Genomic DNA, 17,421 nt, shown 5'->3' with positions numbered 1-17,421 from the left:
ATTCTGTTTTGTTTCTGGTTTTTTAAATCTTTTTTTTTTTTTAATTTTTCATTTGTTAAGAACCATGTTTTCTCTCCTTTTTCTCTTGCAGGTGAGCTTCTCTGCACTCCCTATAACCGCTGTTCACATGGCTACATAATATCCCCTATCATTCCCTACAAACCCATTCAACTGGTATATTCAGGGTGGTGTGGTGTAGACATGCAGACCCTTCATTAACCCACCTTTAACAATACCATAAAGAAACATTTCTTCTTAAAGGAAAAACCACTGGAAACTTTTTAAAATAGACATACAAAATGTTTATTTCAGGTGAAAATAACAAGATCATTCAAAATAATGAAAACATAGGTGGGAGTTCCCTGGAGCAACTATTATAGATACAGAAGGCCAAGGGCACAAACTCGGCCCTGCAACCTAGTACGTTTAGCTCCAGCATCGACAAAGAAAGGAGGTGAGCAGGCCATTGAGCATTTAAAATCTGCCCAGGTCAGCATGTGACCCAGCAGGAAGAGGTTCAGGAAAGGACAGCCTTTCTTCTTCCTCCCAAGGACCCAGTCTGTCTCTGTTCCTTCCCCTCAGGATGCATCCCTCCCCGGCAGCAGCTAGCTCCCTCACCAACTCTAGATGTCTGCTTGCAACAGAGGATCCCACTCACACAGATGAGTCTGCCAGACTCCTGCATACTTCCCAGCTCAGGCTCTTTATTGTTCTGCCTGAAACCTGACCCTATGAAATGGACAGCAGGACACCAGAAAAATCTTACAGGAGAGGGGGCAAAACACATAGAAACTTTTCAAGACCAAACTTTTTTCTCAGCTCTGCTCCTAACCAAGCCTGTCTGAAAACCCTACCCTACATCACAAACAAGCTACCCTGGAAGACAAATGATAAAAAATACCCACAGTAAAACAACAGTATTAATAATTGTATTACCTAATCTAATAAGTAAATGTTACATTTGCCTTAGGAGTAGATTGTCAAGACAGATCTCAATCAAAACTTGGACTGTTTTTCACTTTGTTAATCTGATTAAACAGCAAGAAATAAGCAACTTCTTAAAAACATCACCTTCAGTCTATAATTACTTAAAAAAAAGTTTTGCATATACTTAAATCCAAAGAAGCGAGATAAAAATACTTAGGTCTTACCTACAAATTCAAACTGAGAAGTAATAAAATACTATTTTGATCTTTTCAGGGTTTATGAAAATTTACCATTTTGTTAAAGACAAAAAAGGCTCATAAAAATAAGTAACACAATGGCCTTGTTTCTGTTTTCCCAGAAGACAATTCTGTTTTGAGGACCTGGAACCTTGAACAAAGTTTGCTACAGAGCAATTGTATAAACGTGAAAACTTGTACTTCTCTTTATATTTTGGGGAGGAAAATAACCAATCATGCCAAGCTGTAGCTAACAGGTTTGTCATCTGACAACCCCAGATACTGTAAAATCTGACTCCCAAAAGAAGGCCTACTTATTTTTGTCATTCTTCTCTACAAATAAAACATTCATTTAAAAAGATGTAAGTTGCACCATACATGTTTCCTAAGACTATGCCTGCCTTTAATTCCCACAAATTGAAAATTTTCATAGTATTCTTTTCAGCTGTAAACTAAGCTAATTAATAGACTTGGAACAAAGTCAAAATGAGAATATCCAAATTGCCACAAAAGATTATTAAAGGACTCTGAACCAAGAATCAATCAAGCTTTCAAAATATTACCCAGGCTGAAAAAGATAATTAGGTCATATTAAACTGAAAAACAAAAAACAAAACAAAAAAAAAAACAGTTCTGCTTGCGTACATAAGCATATATTATGTGTATATATGTAACATAACCTTGGCATAAACATGAAACATAAAAAAACAAATGACATTTTATATCCTGATACCACCTTACTGTGTTTTCCAAAATTTGTTTTCTTTAGAAAACGACCTCTCACTGTGACCGTCACTTACTTCAAGAAGTATCTCTGACCAGAGGAGGTCTTGGCCATCTCCCAGCCGGCAGGCAGAGGTACATCGTCAGGTATCTCAAAGGAGGACTGGCGGAGGTGCTGAGCACTGGGTGCAGCTGCGGGGCCGGAGCTGACTCCAGTGGGTGTCAGGGTCCCCGGGGACACGGCTCCCAGCTGCAGGGAAGCTGGAGAGGAATGAGCTCGAACATGCTGTGGGGTCAGGGCTCCCGCAGTGCCTGCATCAGTGCTGGCCTATTAGGGATATTCAAACAAAAATTTCTTAAGTTATTTTTCAAGAGGGTCCCTTTAAATTTCTTTGACAGGGTTTCATTGAAACCAAATATCTAAGTACCAAAGGCAAAATTTAAAATCTACAGAGGAATACAGGTTTATAGATGCGTGTTTTTAAATGGTTTATGTGTTTTTAAGTTTCACAAACATTTGTAACTTTATAGATCAGCAGTCCATCTAAGTTACTTTCTATCTGGTACACATTAGGTGCACTTTCCATATATTTTAGAGGGAAACAGTAGAAAATGAATGGAACATGGAACATTCTTACAGTACACTGGATTTTAAAACTTAATTTCTTTTTTTATTTATTTTATTTATTTATTCATGAGAGACACAGAGAGAGGCAGAGACACAGGCAGAGGGAGAAGCAGGTTTCATGCAGAGAGCCCGATGTGGGACTTGATCCAGGGTCTCCAGGATCACACCCTGAGCCAAAGGCAGACACTCAACCACTGAGCCAACCACGCATCCCTAAACCTAATTTCTGAAAGACCAAGGCAATGTGGATGTTCTTCTGAGTTCTAAAATGTCCTGGGTATCACACAACTCCAGGAATAGTGATACCCAAGGAATAAAGTAACCGTGGGTTCTCTTTTCTCAACGAGGTCTTTAGTACATAACGTCTCTTTCCCCGCCAAGCCCCCCAAACACATGACAACTGCCATTTTTTCTCACCACGGACAAATGCCATCAACAAAGCCATCACACAGACTACACAACTCTTAATGTGTGTGACAGATTCAAATCAAATGTTCTTAAAAGACACCTAATGAAAACCCAAGTATGCATTCCTCCACAGATGATAAAAAACCTGCCCAGTTCAACAAGAATATTCCAACAAGAATATTCACACACATTTACAACTGTAATGAAAGAAAAAAGTCTGCATCCAGACCCCAAAGGTCTCAGTTCCAGTCCAGAGTGGCTAACAAAGCAATCCGTTTTGTTATGTGTAAGATAAAGGAACTCATATCTAATAGTTTGTAGACAAGAGCGTATATGCCCCACATCCGTCCTAGCCATAATCCAGCAGCTATTTAGGTTTCTCATTAGAATTGGGGTCTGATTGCTAAAATAAGAATTTCCAAGGTCGATATGGGGAAGGAGAGAATGGCTGATGCCATCAGCGGAAGCATGTGTGCCTGAAAGTCAGCCACACTGCTGAGTTTCCAAACAATAAATTTGAATTAGGAAATCAGCAGGAATCAAATCAAACTTACAAATGCACAACCCTGAGTCAAGAAACTTATCAGAAACGAAGCCACAGACTATGAATAGAGCGTAAACCCATAAACTACTGGACACAACTTCTCAAGGTAGTTACTAGAAGAATTTTTTTGTGACTTTACAGAGGCGGTTGTTTCTTGGCTTATAGATGCCACAAAATGAGATACAGACTCTCCTACGTGTGCTGTGTGGTTTCCAATCACAGCAAGTGACGAGCGGCCTAGCTGCTCCGTGTCAGGTGCAGCGAGGGTCACTGACCCCAACCGACTGGACTGCGGGAGGCCCAGGGCTCCCCTGCCCTCATGGCCCCCCTCAGGAGGTGCCCCCACCCCCCCACCCCCGCTCCTTCGGCAGGTTCTCCCACTTAGACTGCGGGACTCCCCCCTGCCCCCCCCACGCACCCCTCCGCCCGCAGGCCCGGGGACTCCCCGCAGCCCTGGTCCCCGCAGCAGGGGGCACACGACAGGAGGGCACGGTAAGGGGGCGATCGCCGCTCCCGCTGGAGCTGCGGCCTGACTGGACAGACCGCACCGCGGTGTTTGGAAAACCGATGAACTTTCGGGCAAAGTTCCTGCGCTCGAGTTCAGCGCAAAGCAAGTTCCTTCCAAAGACCGCACGCAGCGGCCGGCGGCTCGGAGCACACCGACGGCCGCGGACGGCGACCCCGGGGCGGGAACGCACGGTCCTCGGGGCCACCCCGGGCCACTGCTCTGTTCCGGCCCGAGCTCCCAGCCCACCAGGGCCCGCGGCCCGCGCCGGACGCCCTCCCCCCGGCACCCCTACAGGGGCCCCCCAGGCCCCCCTCCCCCTGCCCGCCCCTCCCCCGGGCCCCGGCCGCCCGACGCGGACCCCGCAGCGCCTTCCAGGAAAGCCTGGACGCCGCCCGCGGGAGGCGGCTGCGCGCCCTGGGGAGCCGGGCGGGGACGCGAGCGGAGACAGCGCGGCGGCCCCCCCCGCCCCCGCCCTCGTCCGCGCGGTACCGCAGGGAACGACCCCGACCCCAGAGACGCCCGGACACCCCGCGGCCGCCTCGGCCCCACGCGGCCGCCGGCCGCCCCACCCCCACCCCTCCGCTCCCCCTCCCCTCCCCTCCCCCTCCCCGCGGCGGCGCCGGGCCGAGGTGCGGGGCGCGGACGCGCGCACATTGTGCGAGCCCACGGCGGCCGCCCCCGCCCCGCCCCGCCCCCGCCCGCGCTCCCCTCCCCCACCTCCACCTCCACCTCCACCTCCACCTCCACCTCCCGCCGTCGTCCCGGGGCCCCAGGAAGAAAGAAAGAAGAAAGGAGCTGGGCCAGTGCGCCCCCCAGGCCGCGGCCGCGCCGCCAACTCTGAGGGAAAACAATCTGGGCCCGGGACTCGGGGCGGCGCCGCCCTCCCCCCGGCTCGCCCTCCCCCTCCCCCTCCCCCGCCCCCGCCCCGCCGCGGCCTCCCCGACCCCCGGCCCCCCGACGGCGGTACCTGGCGGGAGTGTGCCTTGGGCTCCGGCGGCTTGAAGAAGGAGTCGGGCAGCTTCCGCAGCCGCATGGGCACCGTCTGCGGCACGTTGGCCGTTTTGGGGTTCATGACGGCGTTGAAGAGCGCCTCCAGGTCAGTCTCCGAGTCCCCCCGGACGTGCACGATCTGGTGGCCGGCGGGGGGGGCCTGCGGCGCCGCCTGCGACCCCGGAGGCGCGGGGGGCCCGGGAGCGGACGGCGGGGCCTGGCCCGGGGGAGGCGGCGCGGACGGCGGGCCCTGGGCCTGAGGCGGGGCGGCGGGCGGCGGGGGCCCGGGGTCCATAGCGCCGGGCTGCGGGGCTGCGGGGCTGCGGGGCTCGGGGGCTCGGGGGCTCGGCCGCCTGGGGGGGTGCGAGCGAGCGCGAGGGAGCCTGCGAGTGAGTGTGCGAGAGCCGCCCCCGCCCGCCCGCCCGCCCGCCCCGCGGCCCCCGGCGGCTCCGCGGCCCCTGCGCTCCCCGACGGTCGCGGGGCGGCGGGGCGGCCGCTCCCTCCCCCGCTGCCCGGCTTCCTCCGGGACTTCCTTCCTTCCTCCCTTTCTCTCCCCCGGCAGCGGCGGCGGCGGCGGCGGCAGCGGCGGCGGCGCCCGACTGAGACGCAAACTCGCCGCCGACGCCAAAACTAAAGTTGAGAGAAGCGCCCGCCCGAGCCGCGCGCCGGCCCCGCCCCCTCGCGGCCCTTCCTGCCTCCGCGCGCCCGCCCGCCCCGGCTGCGCTCCCCCGCGGGCCGCCGCATTCCTGCGCTCTCCACGCCCGCCCCGCCCCGCCCCGCCCCGCCCCCCGCCGCACGTGACCCGGCCGCCGGCGCGCGCAGCCACCGTGGGGGGGGTCCAGGTGCGGTGTGGGGGCGGCAGAGCACCGCTCTGTACCCCCTGCGTCCCGGCGGGGGAGGGGAAGGGGACCTCGAGCTCTGCCCTCGCCGCCCCGGGACTCCCTACGAGGAAAACTGGCGGCTTGCAAAACTCTTTAACTTTGGTTTTGTTTTGTTTTGCACTGGAGTTCGTCACAGTCTGAGCTCCCCCGCTGCTGGAAGGAATCCCTGCTGAACGCGGAGACCCTGCCTGCCTCCCCCCCCCCCCCCGCGTGGCTGTGCTCCTCGACCCGTGCTTAGGGGCCCAAATCACGCGGGAGCTACGCAATGAGGTTTTTATTTTTTAAGGTTTTATTTGAAAGAGAGTGCGAGCGCGAGCGAGCTTGGGGGAAAGGGTCAGAGGGAGAAGCAGGGAGCCCCACTCATGGTTCCACCCCAGGACCCCCCACCACAGGTGCTCCTGGAAATTTGCTCTTAAATGCGTGCATTCCGATATTTTCTAAAAAGTAGCTTTCTTGATGTGTGGTTCCGGAGACATGTGGCTGGTCCGTCTATACGGTGCAGCAAGTTCAGTCAACCTCCCAGTTGTGCAAAGTTGCTCAGACTGTGAGGCCTGCAGCTTAGCCCATGCTCCAGAAATCAAGCTTTTTAAAGAATTTGCCTGCAATGCAAGGGAAGCAGATGTATAAGGGTTGAGCAAGAAGAAGTTTCCTGAGCAAGACGATAATCTGTTCCTCCAGCCAGGACTGGCCCAGGACGGTTCGGAGCAGGGGTCTGGGCCGATGTGGAGGGCAAGGCAGGGCCTGCAGGACAGGCTGCCGGCTCTCCAGTGCTAAGGCAGGACTGGAACCCGCTGCCCTGCACCCCACTGTCCTCCGGAAGGCTCTGTGGTCCCTGAGGCCCTGACTGCCACCTGGGCTTCTCTGCAGCCCGTGCCCCAAATGTCACGGCCATGTAGCCACAAACTTGTAGGGTCTGGAACTACAGAAATGTGAGTTCAGGTCCCAGCTCCACCATTTACTGGTTGTGAGACGTTGGGCATGTTACCGATTTGCTGTTCTTTAATTTCTTTCATGTTGAGGTTGGGGTAATAACACCTGCTTTATGTGTTGAGGCCTTCTGTGAGCCCGTGGGCACTCAGCCCAGCTGTGAGCTCACAGTGAGTTCTGCATACATGTCTGTGACCACCACATGTTGTGACACAGCCTCTCCTTTGCAGAAACCCCCTGGGAGACCCTCCTGGCAGTCCCTTCCTCTCTTGTCCAATTGTCCATACACACAAAGCCGCCAGGCCAAAAGTGTGCATTAAAAATGTCAACTGGGGAAAAAAAAAAAAAAAACTTTTTAAGAACCAAAGTGCTGGAAAGCCCAGGACTTGAGTGGAATCTTACTGCGAGGAACGAGGAATGCTGTCATTCCAGGGCTGAGGGTACAGCAGACCTTGCTTTGTTCAGTATTGTTACATCTGTTATTCAATGCAGAATAAAATTAGTTTTCTGAGTGGACTGGAAGACTGGATGATTCCATGTCCTACAAGCATGTCTATAGCAGCGCCCAAGATTTTGTACTTTACTGTTTCTTACTTATACAATTTCGGCCACAGGTCAGTAGAAGATAGAACATGTACTCAACACTTTGTTGCCTCTCTCCCCATCCCTGCTTCTGGAGCAGTGGCCGCTTTAAGACCCCTTGAGACACAAGTCTTCTCCTTACAAACACCCTTATTTCAGTGTCTCTGTGGACGGTGTTCTCAGCGCCACTGACACAACGACGTGCACCCCGCACTCCGCTGTGACGGGGCCTCCTCTCACCTGAGCCACCAGCTCCTGTGTCCACCCTCATCACATCCAGTCTCTGCTGGGCTACTCTCCTAGTGGCCACTTGGCTCCCTGGTTTCCTTACTCACACCTCACCAGGCATTCATCTCTCACTTTTCCACCAGCCTATCACTCCCTTTGTTTCTACTTCTTTCTAGTTCGGCTTAGAATTCATGACTCCGGGTGCCCAGGTGGTGCACTCGGTTGAGCAACTGACTCTTGGTTTCAGCTTAGGTCCTGATCTCAGGGTTGCAATGCAATGTCCAGCCCCACCTGTTCCACGCTCAGCGGGGAGTCTGCATGGGATTCTCTCTCTCTCTCTCTCTCTCCCTGCTCATGTGCACTTATGCTCTCTCTTAGATAAATAAAATCTTTAAAAAAAAATCATAACTCACTGCTTCAACCTGTCATCGTCCTCTCTGCCTACAATACCATGCCTTGTGTATTTCCTCCAACTGCATCTGTAAAACTGGATGAATTGGGTTGTCTGTCTTTTCCATCCCAATACCTAAGGCTTACAGAGGACCAGGCCCCACATTCATTAAAAGTTTCAATCGAAGATTTGACGTTTTGTGCAAGTGAGGTTATACCATCATCCCAGAGGTGTACCTTCACGATTGCAACGAGGCATTCTTTGTACAACTCTAAACTTTGTCCTATTACCCAGCGACACTATCTGCGTTAGTGCATTAGGAATCAATATTTAAGGTAAGCTCTGTAATCATCTGGTATACCTGTGGGTACAGTTATATTGGACTGTAATCACTGCGTTAAAAGTATTTGCTAAATGTAAACATTGGAAACGTACCCTGTTTTTGTCACTTTCTCTTGGTATTCACCATGCCTGGCTAGACTAACGGCTTAGAAAGAGGAAGTGTCCAACCCTTTCCCTGCCCCTGGAACTAGGCTACGCCCATGTTCCTAGGGAGGACAGGGAATCTTGCCCGTGGGAGGATCGGTGCCACTCCATATTTATGGTTTCTGATCGTGTTTCCTTGTATCCACAGTCAGTGTCTCTCTTTTTTGTTTAAAGATTTTATGTTTAAGTAACCTCTACATCCAATGCGGGGCTCAGACTCATGACCCCAGGACCAAGAGCCCCTCGTTCTACCCACTAAGCCAAGCAGGCACCACACAGTAGGCTTCTCGTTCCTGTGAGCCAACCAGCTATTGCAGGTGTTAACACTGTCCTCATGTGGATTCACTGTCCCCTACTCCAGAAGGTCACATCTTCTGACATAGGAATGCCACCGTGCACAAAAGGCCCAAACATCTTGCTCTGAACCCACAGAGACAGGTGGCCACCTCACAAGCACGTCCCTCCCCAGGCTCGTGGTTTGGAAGAGCAGCCCACAAGCCAGTTCTTTACTTCTTCCCCTTTCGATCCTTTGCCCTTTGACACCCCCACCTCCTTCACTCCGGCCATGCACTTATCCCATCTGTCCACAGCCATGACCTTGAATCCAGCACCTGGCAAGTGGCATTGTGGTCCTCCCGTGGCCTGGCTGCGCTTCCACCTCACTTCCCCTCACCATTTGCCAAGCTTCAGGATAATGTTCCACTTCTGTTGTCCATTCTGACGTTGCAGTGAGCTCAGCAGCATGTCCATGTGGTCACTGTGCAGTACCCTCATGGGTCACACAGACCACTAGTGGGGCACATGGGCCTGAGGCCTGCAGTCATTGCTTCCATCCCTGGCTCTGTCTCACCACTCACCCACCCTACTCCACCTGCCAGCACCCTGGACCACTTGTAGTTCCCTTCTTGCCCTTTGGCCACCCAGGACATTCCTCCTGCTGCCTGGATCCCCTTCCTCCTGCTTTTCCCTGGTCTCCCTTGGCTCTCTGCTTCTTGCTGGCCTCTACCTTCCAGGCAGAGAGGCTGGCTTCCAGGCATGCTGCCTCCATCACGGCACTGACCATGGCTGGTCCTCATGTGTCTATGTGCCCAGCCTCTCTGGGGGCCTCTGCACCAGCATCTCCTACCTCTGCACCTCTAGCCAGCAACGCTTAACCATAGGTGCTCAACAAACACAGGAAAGAGGGAGCTGATAGACACACAGAGGGATCCCTGAGCCCCAGAGTAGAGCTGTGGCTTCAAGTCTCAAGCAACTAACGTGCCATCGTGATCTCTTTTCTGAACACTGTCCGTCGGCCGTTTAGATGTCTCTCCATCCTCTGCCTTCACAACACGTAGTGAATGCTGATGAATGGCCTGGATTTTCAGATGTTCTTGGTGAAATCAAAGTAACAGTTAACAATATGCCAGTCACTGTGCTCAGTGCTTTACATGGGGTTTCTCATTTAATCCTTACAATACCCCTTTCAATTAAAAATTAAATAAAAAACCTCTTGTAGATGAAGAAACATGCAGAGAGAAGTTAAATAACTTGCCCAAAGTTGTACTGCTCATCAGGGGATCTGCGACTGAATCTACATTTCTGATTCCAGAGCTCCCACTCTCCACCGGAAATATTGTGTTTAATTTCAGGCAGTTCAGAAGGGTTCTTGACAAATGTGTGCTCGCAGAATGATGAAGGGCTGTGGGAACCCTGTCATTACAGGAAAGTTGGCCAATCGGTGGTTTAGGGCGATACGGTCTCAATGTTGAACGTTAACCTGAGCTGCTCAGTGAGGCACCCGCCTTCAGCTCAGGTCATGACCTTGGGGTCCTGGGATCCAACCCCACGTCAGGGTCTGCACTCAGTAGGGCATCAGCTTGCCCCTTTGCTTCCCCCCACCCCATTTGTGTGTGCTTTCTGTCTCAGATAAATAAAATCTAAAAAACAATGTTAAGGACAAAGCTGGGTTGATCACTGGGAAGTCAGATTGAAAACGTGAAGACACAGATTCTCTCATTCCAAAGGAGGGTTGTTAAGGAAAAACAACCCTGTGTGCTCAGAGCTTGGGCTTCTCTTCTATCTCTGGGTCTCACTGCCGATTCTGCCGGTGCTGCCACTATACCTGGCATGGAGCAGATGCAGCTCCAAGGACACGGTTGTGCCCATCTTGCAGAGCCAGTGACATGCCAGGCCGGGCAGGAATTGGCATATTAATGCCTATTTCACAGGATGCTAATGAGGAGTACACAAAATAACAAGTATGAATGAGTTTTTATTATGGCATCAAGAGGATTAAGAATCCCAGGATTAGGGGCACCTGGCAGGCTCAGGCATGAAGCAGGTGACTTCTTATGTCAGGGTTCTGAGTTCGAGTCCCACACCAGGCATGTGGAGCCTATGTAAGAAAAGTCATTTAAATCAGATTTCTTTTATTCTACAACCTAGCTGAATTTATCCACATGGGAGAAATTAAAGTTAGTCCTGGGAGCTGGGCATGAAGAATTTTGGAATCCAAAGCCCTCCAAGCTCAGGGCAGACCCCAGAGGGATATGTCCCAGAGGCCCTGGAGAGCCTTTCCAGAGCCTGCATTGTCCACATCCCAGCTTGAGTGGAGGAGCTACCGGAGCTCATCATTTACTACACTTTACTAAGTTATGCTAAAAATGGAAAGATGACTTCTAACAATACTAAGTATATTATACTCCCTATCGATGGTTCTCAAGGTGTGGTCCCCAAACCAGCAGCATCAGCATCACTGAAAGTTTGTTAAGACATGTAAATCCTCAAGACATAAACCAGACCTACTGAGACTCTGGAGGGGGACCCAGCAATCGGTTTTAACAAGCCCTCTAATGAGACCTAACAAGGTTCTCATTCATGCTAATATTCGAGGACCACTATATTATACTCTACATTCTGTTTTTATTCTATAAGTAATAAGTATGCTTTGCAAATATGCAAGTAAATGTCTTCATCATTTTAGAGATAAGTATCCCCTTCATCTTATTATTTTTTCTATAAATATCAATATCTAGCATATAATATGCATTTGATAATTGGAAAAAATCATGTTGTAAAGGATCTCAAAAAAGTGATGTCTTGAATCTTACCTGAAAGCTGATAATTAAACCTATCTTATTTTTTTAGTCCTATCTTAAAAGATCCATTAAGTGATGATTCCAATTTGCTTATAGTTTTAACATTCCATGGCTATTGTTTCGACTATGCATATTTTCAGCATGATAGGTAGCACAAGAAATGTTTTAAAAACTATTAAAAACTAAATTTCTTTTGAGAATTTGATATGCAAACTCTCTGAAAGTGCCTCCATATCTAAGTCACCATCTACATGGAGTTTCTAGTATTTTGGTAAATGGAGAACATCTGGACACCATCTCTAATAGCTGTTTGTACACTTGAATACAATTTGTGAGTCTTCCTTCTGTCTTTTTTCCTAAACAATCCCAGTTCCTCAACCTTTACTCGGTGTCTTGTCTTTCTCATCAACTTGTTCACCATCAGACAGGCTCCTGTGTCCTCTCCAGGTAATGTCACAATATGGTAAATGTGCTACACTGTCCAAAACATCATCTATACATCATCAATATATGTGAAGATCATTATTTACATACTTATTTTGTATAATTTACATATTTATGTACTTTAGGTGTAAAAGTGTAAACATTTGTTTTTTAAGATTTTATTTATTTATTCATGAGAGACACACAGAGAGAGGCAGAGACATAGGCAGAGGGAGAAGCAGGCTCCACACAGGGAGCCCAATGTGAGACTAGATCCCAGGACCCTGGGATCACAACCTGAGCTGAAGGCAGACACTCCACCACTGAGTCACCCAGGCGTCCCTAAAAGTGTAAAATTTAACATTCTTTATTTTTTAAAAAATATTTTATTTATTTATTCATGAGAGACACGCACAGAGAGAGGCAGAGACACAGGCAGAGGGAGAAGCAGGCTCCATGCAAGGAGCCTGATGTGGGACTCGATCCGGGTCCCCAGGATCACACCCTGGGCCGCAGGCAGCGCTAAACCACTGTGCCACCGGGGCTGCCCTTAACATTCTTTAAAAATATTTTGTTTTCGGAAGTCAAAGTCTGAACTCTTAAAATGTGTGCACGAATTTGTTGTGTTGAACTGGAGTAGCAGCATTTTGAACTAAAAGCCAGAGATGGCTTAGCCCAACCAGGTCTCCTCTTCTACACAAGAATCTGATGTCATGAGAGACCTGCACCGTCCCATATGGAGGCCCCAACCACTTAATCCCTGGAACACACAGTTCCTCAAGCACACTAGCCTTGCTTCCAGCACTCATAGGTGCACATGTGGCGAGTAGCTTTGGGCTGACATGGCACACATCTGGAACATTCCCCGTATTGCAGAAAGTTCTGTTGGGCAGCACTGGGCCAAAGCATATAGCTCTTCAGGGACGGAGCTAGACTTTCCATTTCCTGGTCCAGACATATCCCACCGTACTACTACCTTTTTTAAGAAATACAGTAGATGAAGGGATCCCTGGGTGGCGCAGCGGTTTGGCGCCTGCCTTTGGCCCAGGGCGCGATCCTGGAGACCCGGGATCGAGTCCCACGTCGGGCTCCCGGTGCGTGGAGCCTGCTTCTCCCTCTGCCTGTGTCTCTGCCTCTCTCTCTCACTGTGTGCCTATCGTAAATAAATAAAAATTCAAAAAAATATTAAAAAAAAAGAAATACAGTAGATGATTTATCCTACCTACGACATTTATTAGGTTCCTATACAAAGCATTGTGCTAGGCATGGATCTTAACCCCAAGGTTTTAAAGACAATTACTTCAGGTGAGGCTGCTGCCCGTCTAGAACATGGCAGGTGTTTAGTTACATCTTTCTGGCTTTGGCTGTTGATTGCATATGCGTGTGTAACTTTGCAGAAATATCTCCAGTCCTTTGACTTCCCGGAGACGTCAGATGCCACTCAGCATACACCTCAATTCCCGCAGCCAGTTCCAGGCTGTTCTCCCAGGCCCCAGCCTGCCTTTCTTGCTCCTATCCATCGTTTGGAATCTACACCCTTTCCCTTATGTGCTCTCCCACTCGAAACTCTAACGTATCACATGCTAACAATAACCATGATAATATCAACGACTTAGATTTATGTTGTTTTCACTTGGACGTATGTTACCCTTTTTCTTTCTTTCTTTTTTAAGTAAGCTCATTGCCCAACGTGTGCTTGAACTCACAACATGAGATCGAGTTGCATATCTACAGACTGAGCCAGCCAGGTGCCCCCACTTATCCCATTTTTCTTTCTTTCTTTCTTTCTTTCTTTCTTTCTTTCTTTCTTTCTTTCTTTCTCTTTCTTTCTTTCTTTCTTTCTTTCTTTCTTTCTTTCTTTCTTTCTTTTGTAATATCTTTATTTATTTGTTTTTTAAAGATTTTATTTATTCACAAGAGGCACAGAGAAGAGGCACAGGCACAGGCAGAGGGAGAAGCAGGCCCCATGCAGGAAGCCCGACATGGAACTCGATCCCGGGACTCCAGTATAATAACCTGGGCCGAAGGCAGCGCTAAACCGCTGAGCCACCCAGGCTGCCCTATTTATTTTAAAGTAAACTCCACACTCAACATGAGGCTTGAACTCACGACCCCAGATTGAGTCGTGGTCTGTATGACTGAGCCCCTTACCATTTCATTTAATTCCCATCTTTCTTTCCAGATTTCAAGACCTTCAATCAACTGTTGTCCTTTTATTTCATAATAAACATTTTAAGGAGATTTGTTCTGGAAGTTCTAAAACCTGGAACCTGAGAATCATCCTTGACTTCTCTAATCTGCATTTGCGGCCTTCAACTCAATCCATTAAGTAATGTTGGTTCCGGGTCCTAAAACCCACCTGGAATACATGTACTTCCCTCTGCAGACTACTCACCCACACTTTCCGTAACCAAGCATTACAGAGTGTGATAACTGACCAAGCATTACAGAGTGTGATAACTGAAATTAATTTTCCCACAGCCCTGGAAGTCAGAAGTCCAACCTCAAGGTGTCAGCAACATTGGCTTCTCCTGAGGTTTCCCTCAGCGTGGAGATGGCAGCTCTCTGGTTCTGTCTGGGTCTCTGTCCTACTCTTATCAGGACACCGGTCAGACTGGATAAAGGTCCACCAATAGGACCTCATCTTCCTGTAATTACCTCTTTAAGGCCTCCTCTCCTAATGCAGTCACATTTTGAGGTACTTCAACATATGAGTTCTGGGGAGGACACAATTCAGCCCATCGTGCTGCATCTTCACAGAAGCCATCTGTGCCCAAATTGCCCTCCTGTCTCACTAGATGGGGATAGTTTCTTCATCTTCTCACTCCACCTACTATAAGGTAGCCACAATGCTTTTTCCATCTTTTAAAGCCTTTGAAGGACGCCTTGGTGGCTCAGCGGTTGAGCGTCTGCCTTTGGCTCAGGGTGTGATCCCAGAGTCCCGGGATCGAGTTCCACATTGGGCTTCCTGCATGAGGCCTGCTTCTCCTCCCTCTGCCTGTGTCTCTGCCTCTCTCTCTCTCTCTCTGTCTTTCATAAATAAATAAAATCTTAAAAAAATAAAATAAAGCCTTTGAGTGGTTCCCTGTTGCACGACCATTATGGTCTGAACTCATTTCATTGACTTATAAGATGTGTGTGAGCCATTTCCCCAACTTCAACTCCTGCCATTCCTTTGTGCCTCCTTTGCGCCATTGTGACGTCTGGCAGCTCCTGGAACACGAAACTCATCTCCATCTCAGGCCCTGTGCACATGCTGTATTCCTGAAAACATTCATATGCTTATGTCTCAGTTCAAATGTTACCGCCTCAGAGGAGTCTTCTCAGACTAAGCACTCTTTTTTCAAAAAAATTTATTTTTTAAGTGAGCTCTATGCCCACATGGGGCTCAAACATGTGATCCCAAAATCAAGAGTCCCATGCTCCACTGACTGAGCCAGCCAGGTACCCCTCAGACTAAGCACTTTTTGATTTATTTCCTAGAAAAATCGTAATTTATAATTACTTTATGTATTTTATATTTTTATCAGTAGAGTATGTTTTTCAGAAACCGTGGTTTTGCATTTTGTTCATAGTGTCCCCAGGACTCAAACTATGCCTAGCATCCAGCAGACATTGGCTGTTTGGTCTAGTCTCTGGGCGCTCCCTAGAGCACCATGGTCCCATTTGTCCCCGAGCAGCGCCGTTACAGTAGAAACCACTCTGCCCCCTGTGCGGTACTGCTCATCCCGGGCCTTGTTTCCTAACTGGAGGTCTGTACCCCTCCATCCGACACCTGTTCCACCCGTCCCCCCACCACTCCTGGAAACCACCAATTTCTTCTCTGCATTTATGAGCCCGCTTCTGGTTTTTTTTTTTTTGGTTTGTTTGTTAGATTCCACAATAAGTGATATTGTATGTTACATCTTTCTCTGGCTTATTTCACTGAACACAATACCCTCTAGTTCCCTTTAGTAGTTGCAGGACTGTCATTTATTATTTTTCTTAGAGATTTTATTTTTAAATCCTCTCTTCATGGGGCTGGAACTCATAACCCTGAGGTTAAGAGTCAGCCTCCACAGGCTGAGCCTGCGGGGTAACCTGACCGTCATTTCTTTTAAAATGTTCTTCAATTCCCTTTCATTATCGACCAGCCTCTCCTGGTTCCCTTGGAGCTTCACTGGTGTGTTTAACCTTATAGGTGTGAGGTACATTTAGGCAGAATAACTGTTTCATTGTACAATATGTTTTGAGAATACATATTGGATCAAGAATTTGGTTGAATAAAAGTTAGTTTATATTGTCATAGCTGGTTTCCCTTGACCATTTCTCTCACACACCTTTCTAGTAACAAAAAAGGTAAGAAAAATAATTCAGATTCCTAGTGCTGGCTAAGGCCAAGTGACATATTTTTACTCTAAAAAAATGCACCCAAAAAATAAATAATCAATAAATAAAATAAAAAAATGCACCCAAAGCAAACCACCTTAATTAAACCCAGTTTGGCCTGCCTATCTCCGTGACCTTTAAACTTTGTGCCAGGTCAGGACACTGAGGGTGTCAGATACAGTGGCTGCTGGTCTGCCAGTTGGACACCGCTAACTGTGGCCTCACTGTGGCCTTTTGTGCCAATTAATGCAGATTTTACTGGAAGACCCCGTGTGTCCCTGTTATTCTTTGTTCTATTGTTTGTATCTTCTCTGACAGCAGGGCACTGGTTCCCAGCTGTGGGGTTCCCCACAATCATCAATATACATGGTTGAGGAAATACACAAAATAATGTTCTACCTCATACAAAAAGTGAGAGTAATGAAAATAATACCATTCAAGTTCATCAGACTGAAAAACATGAAAATCTGTGGATGTGTCAGGTCTCTGACCAAACTTCAGGTTTCTGGAGAGTAATTGGGTGTTTCTTTTCACATCTCACTGCACCTGGCACTGCTGCGGGCGCTAGAGCACAGACTCTCCAATGTGCAAATGTCATCTGATTTGCTGTCTAGCACAGAGCAGGCAATCCACAAACACTGGTGGAGCATGGACAATCCTTGCTGGTCTGCTGGCCAAGGAGAAGCCTGCAGCCCATGTCAGAGTCGTCATAGATTCTAAGAGCTGTAACCACCACAGTGGGTTGACACGGGGCTGGAACAGGAAGCATGAGCAGGACGAGGGAGTTCCCCTCCCCAACCACAGCTTCCTACCACAGCTCCCACTTCCCAGTCCTTGTACCTCAAATACTCAACATGTCATAATTCACCCCATTGCTGACTTTTGGGGGCCATATTTGATTTTTTCTGGTGCGCATTCCACTGTCACATCCTTTGTGATGCCCGGAAAGGTTTCCCTTGCTTGTCATGCAGATGGGCCGATTCTATGCTTTGACAAGTACAATGATCTTCTACTCGATCTCTAGACTTTGGACTTTCTTCACCCCAATTCATCACTGCCAGGCTAATCTTCCTAGAACACCACTTTGATGA

General features: G+C 48.8%; 1 protein-coding gene across 6 annotated transcripts in view; it reads right to left on the bottom strand.

Moving 5' to 3' along the window:
* Window positions 1-5,610, bottom strand: part of YAP1 (Yes1 associated transcriptional regulator) — a 113,681-nt gene extending 108,071 nt beyond the window's left edge. For 2 of the 6 annotated variants that reach the window (XM_055304765.1, XM_055304762.1), the window contains exons 1-2: window positions 4,942-5,609; window positions 1,964-2,214 (exon numbers count right to left, since the gene is read on the bottom strand). In XM_055304765.1, the coding sequence (XP_055160740.1) occupies window positions 1,964-2,214; window positions 4,942-5,259 (569 nt within the window). In that variant the 5' untranslated portion in view covers window positions 5,260-5,609. Of the gene's footprint in view, window positions 1-1,963; window positions 2,215-4,941 lie in introns of all 6 variants that reach the window. The other 4 variants (XM_055304764.1, XM_055304766.1, XM_055304760.1 and 1 more) reach the window with 3 other exon arrangements.
* Between the last annotated feature and the right edge of the window lie 11,811 nt (window positions 5,611-17,421).

The sequence above is a fragment of the Nyctereutes procyonoides genome, unplaced genomic scaffold, assembly GCF_905146905.1.
Source record: "Nyctereutes procyonoides isolate TBG_1078 unplaced genomic scaffold, NYPRO_anot_genome, whole genome shotgun sequence".
NCBI lineage: Eukaryota > Metazoa > Chordata > Mammalia > Carnivora > Canidae > Nyctereutes > Nyctereutes procyonoides.
The sequence above is the reverse complement of the archived record's forward strand: the minus strand, read 5'-3'. Positions and strand labels throughout refer to the sequence as shown.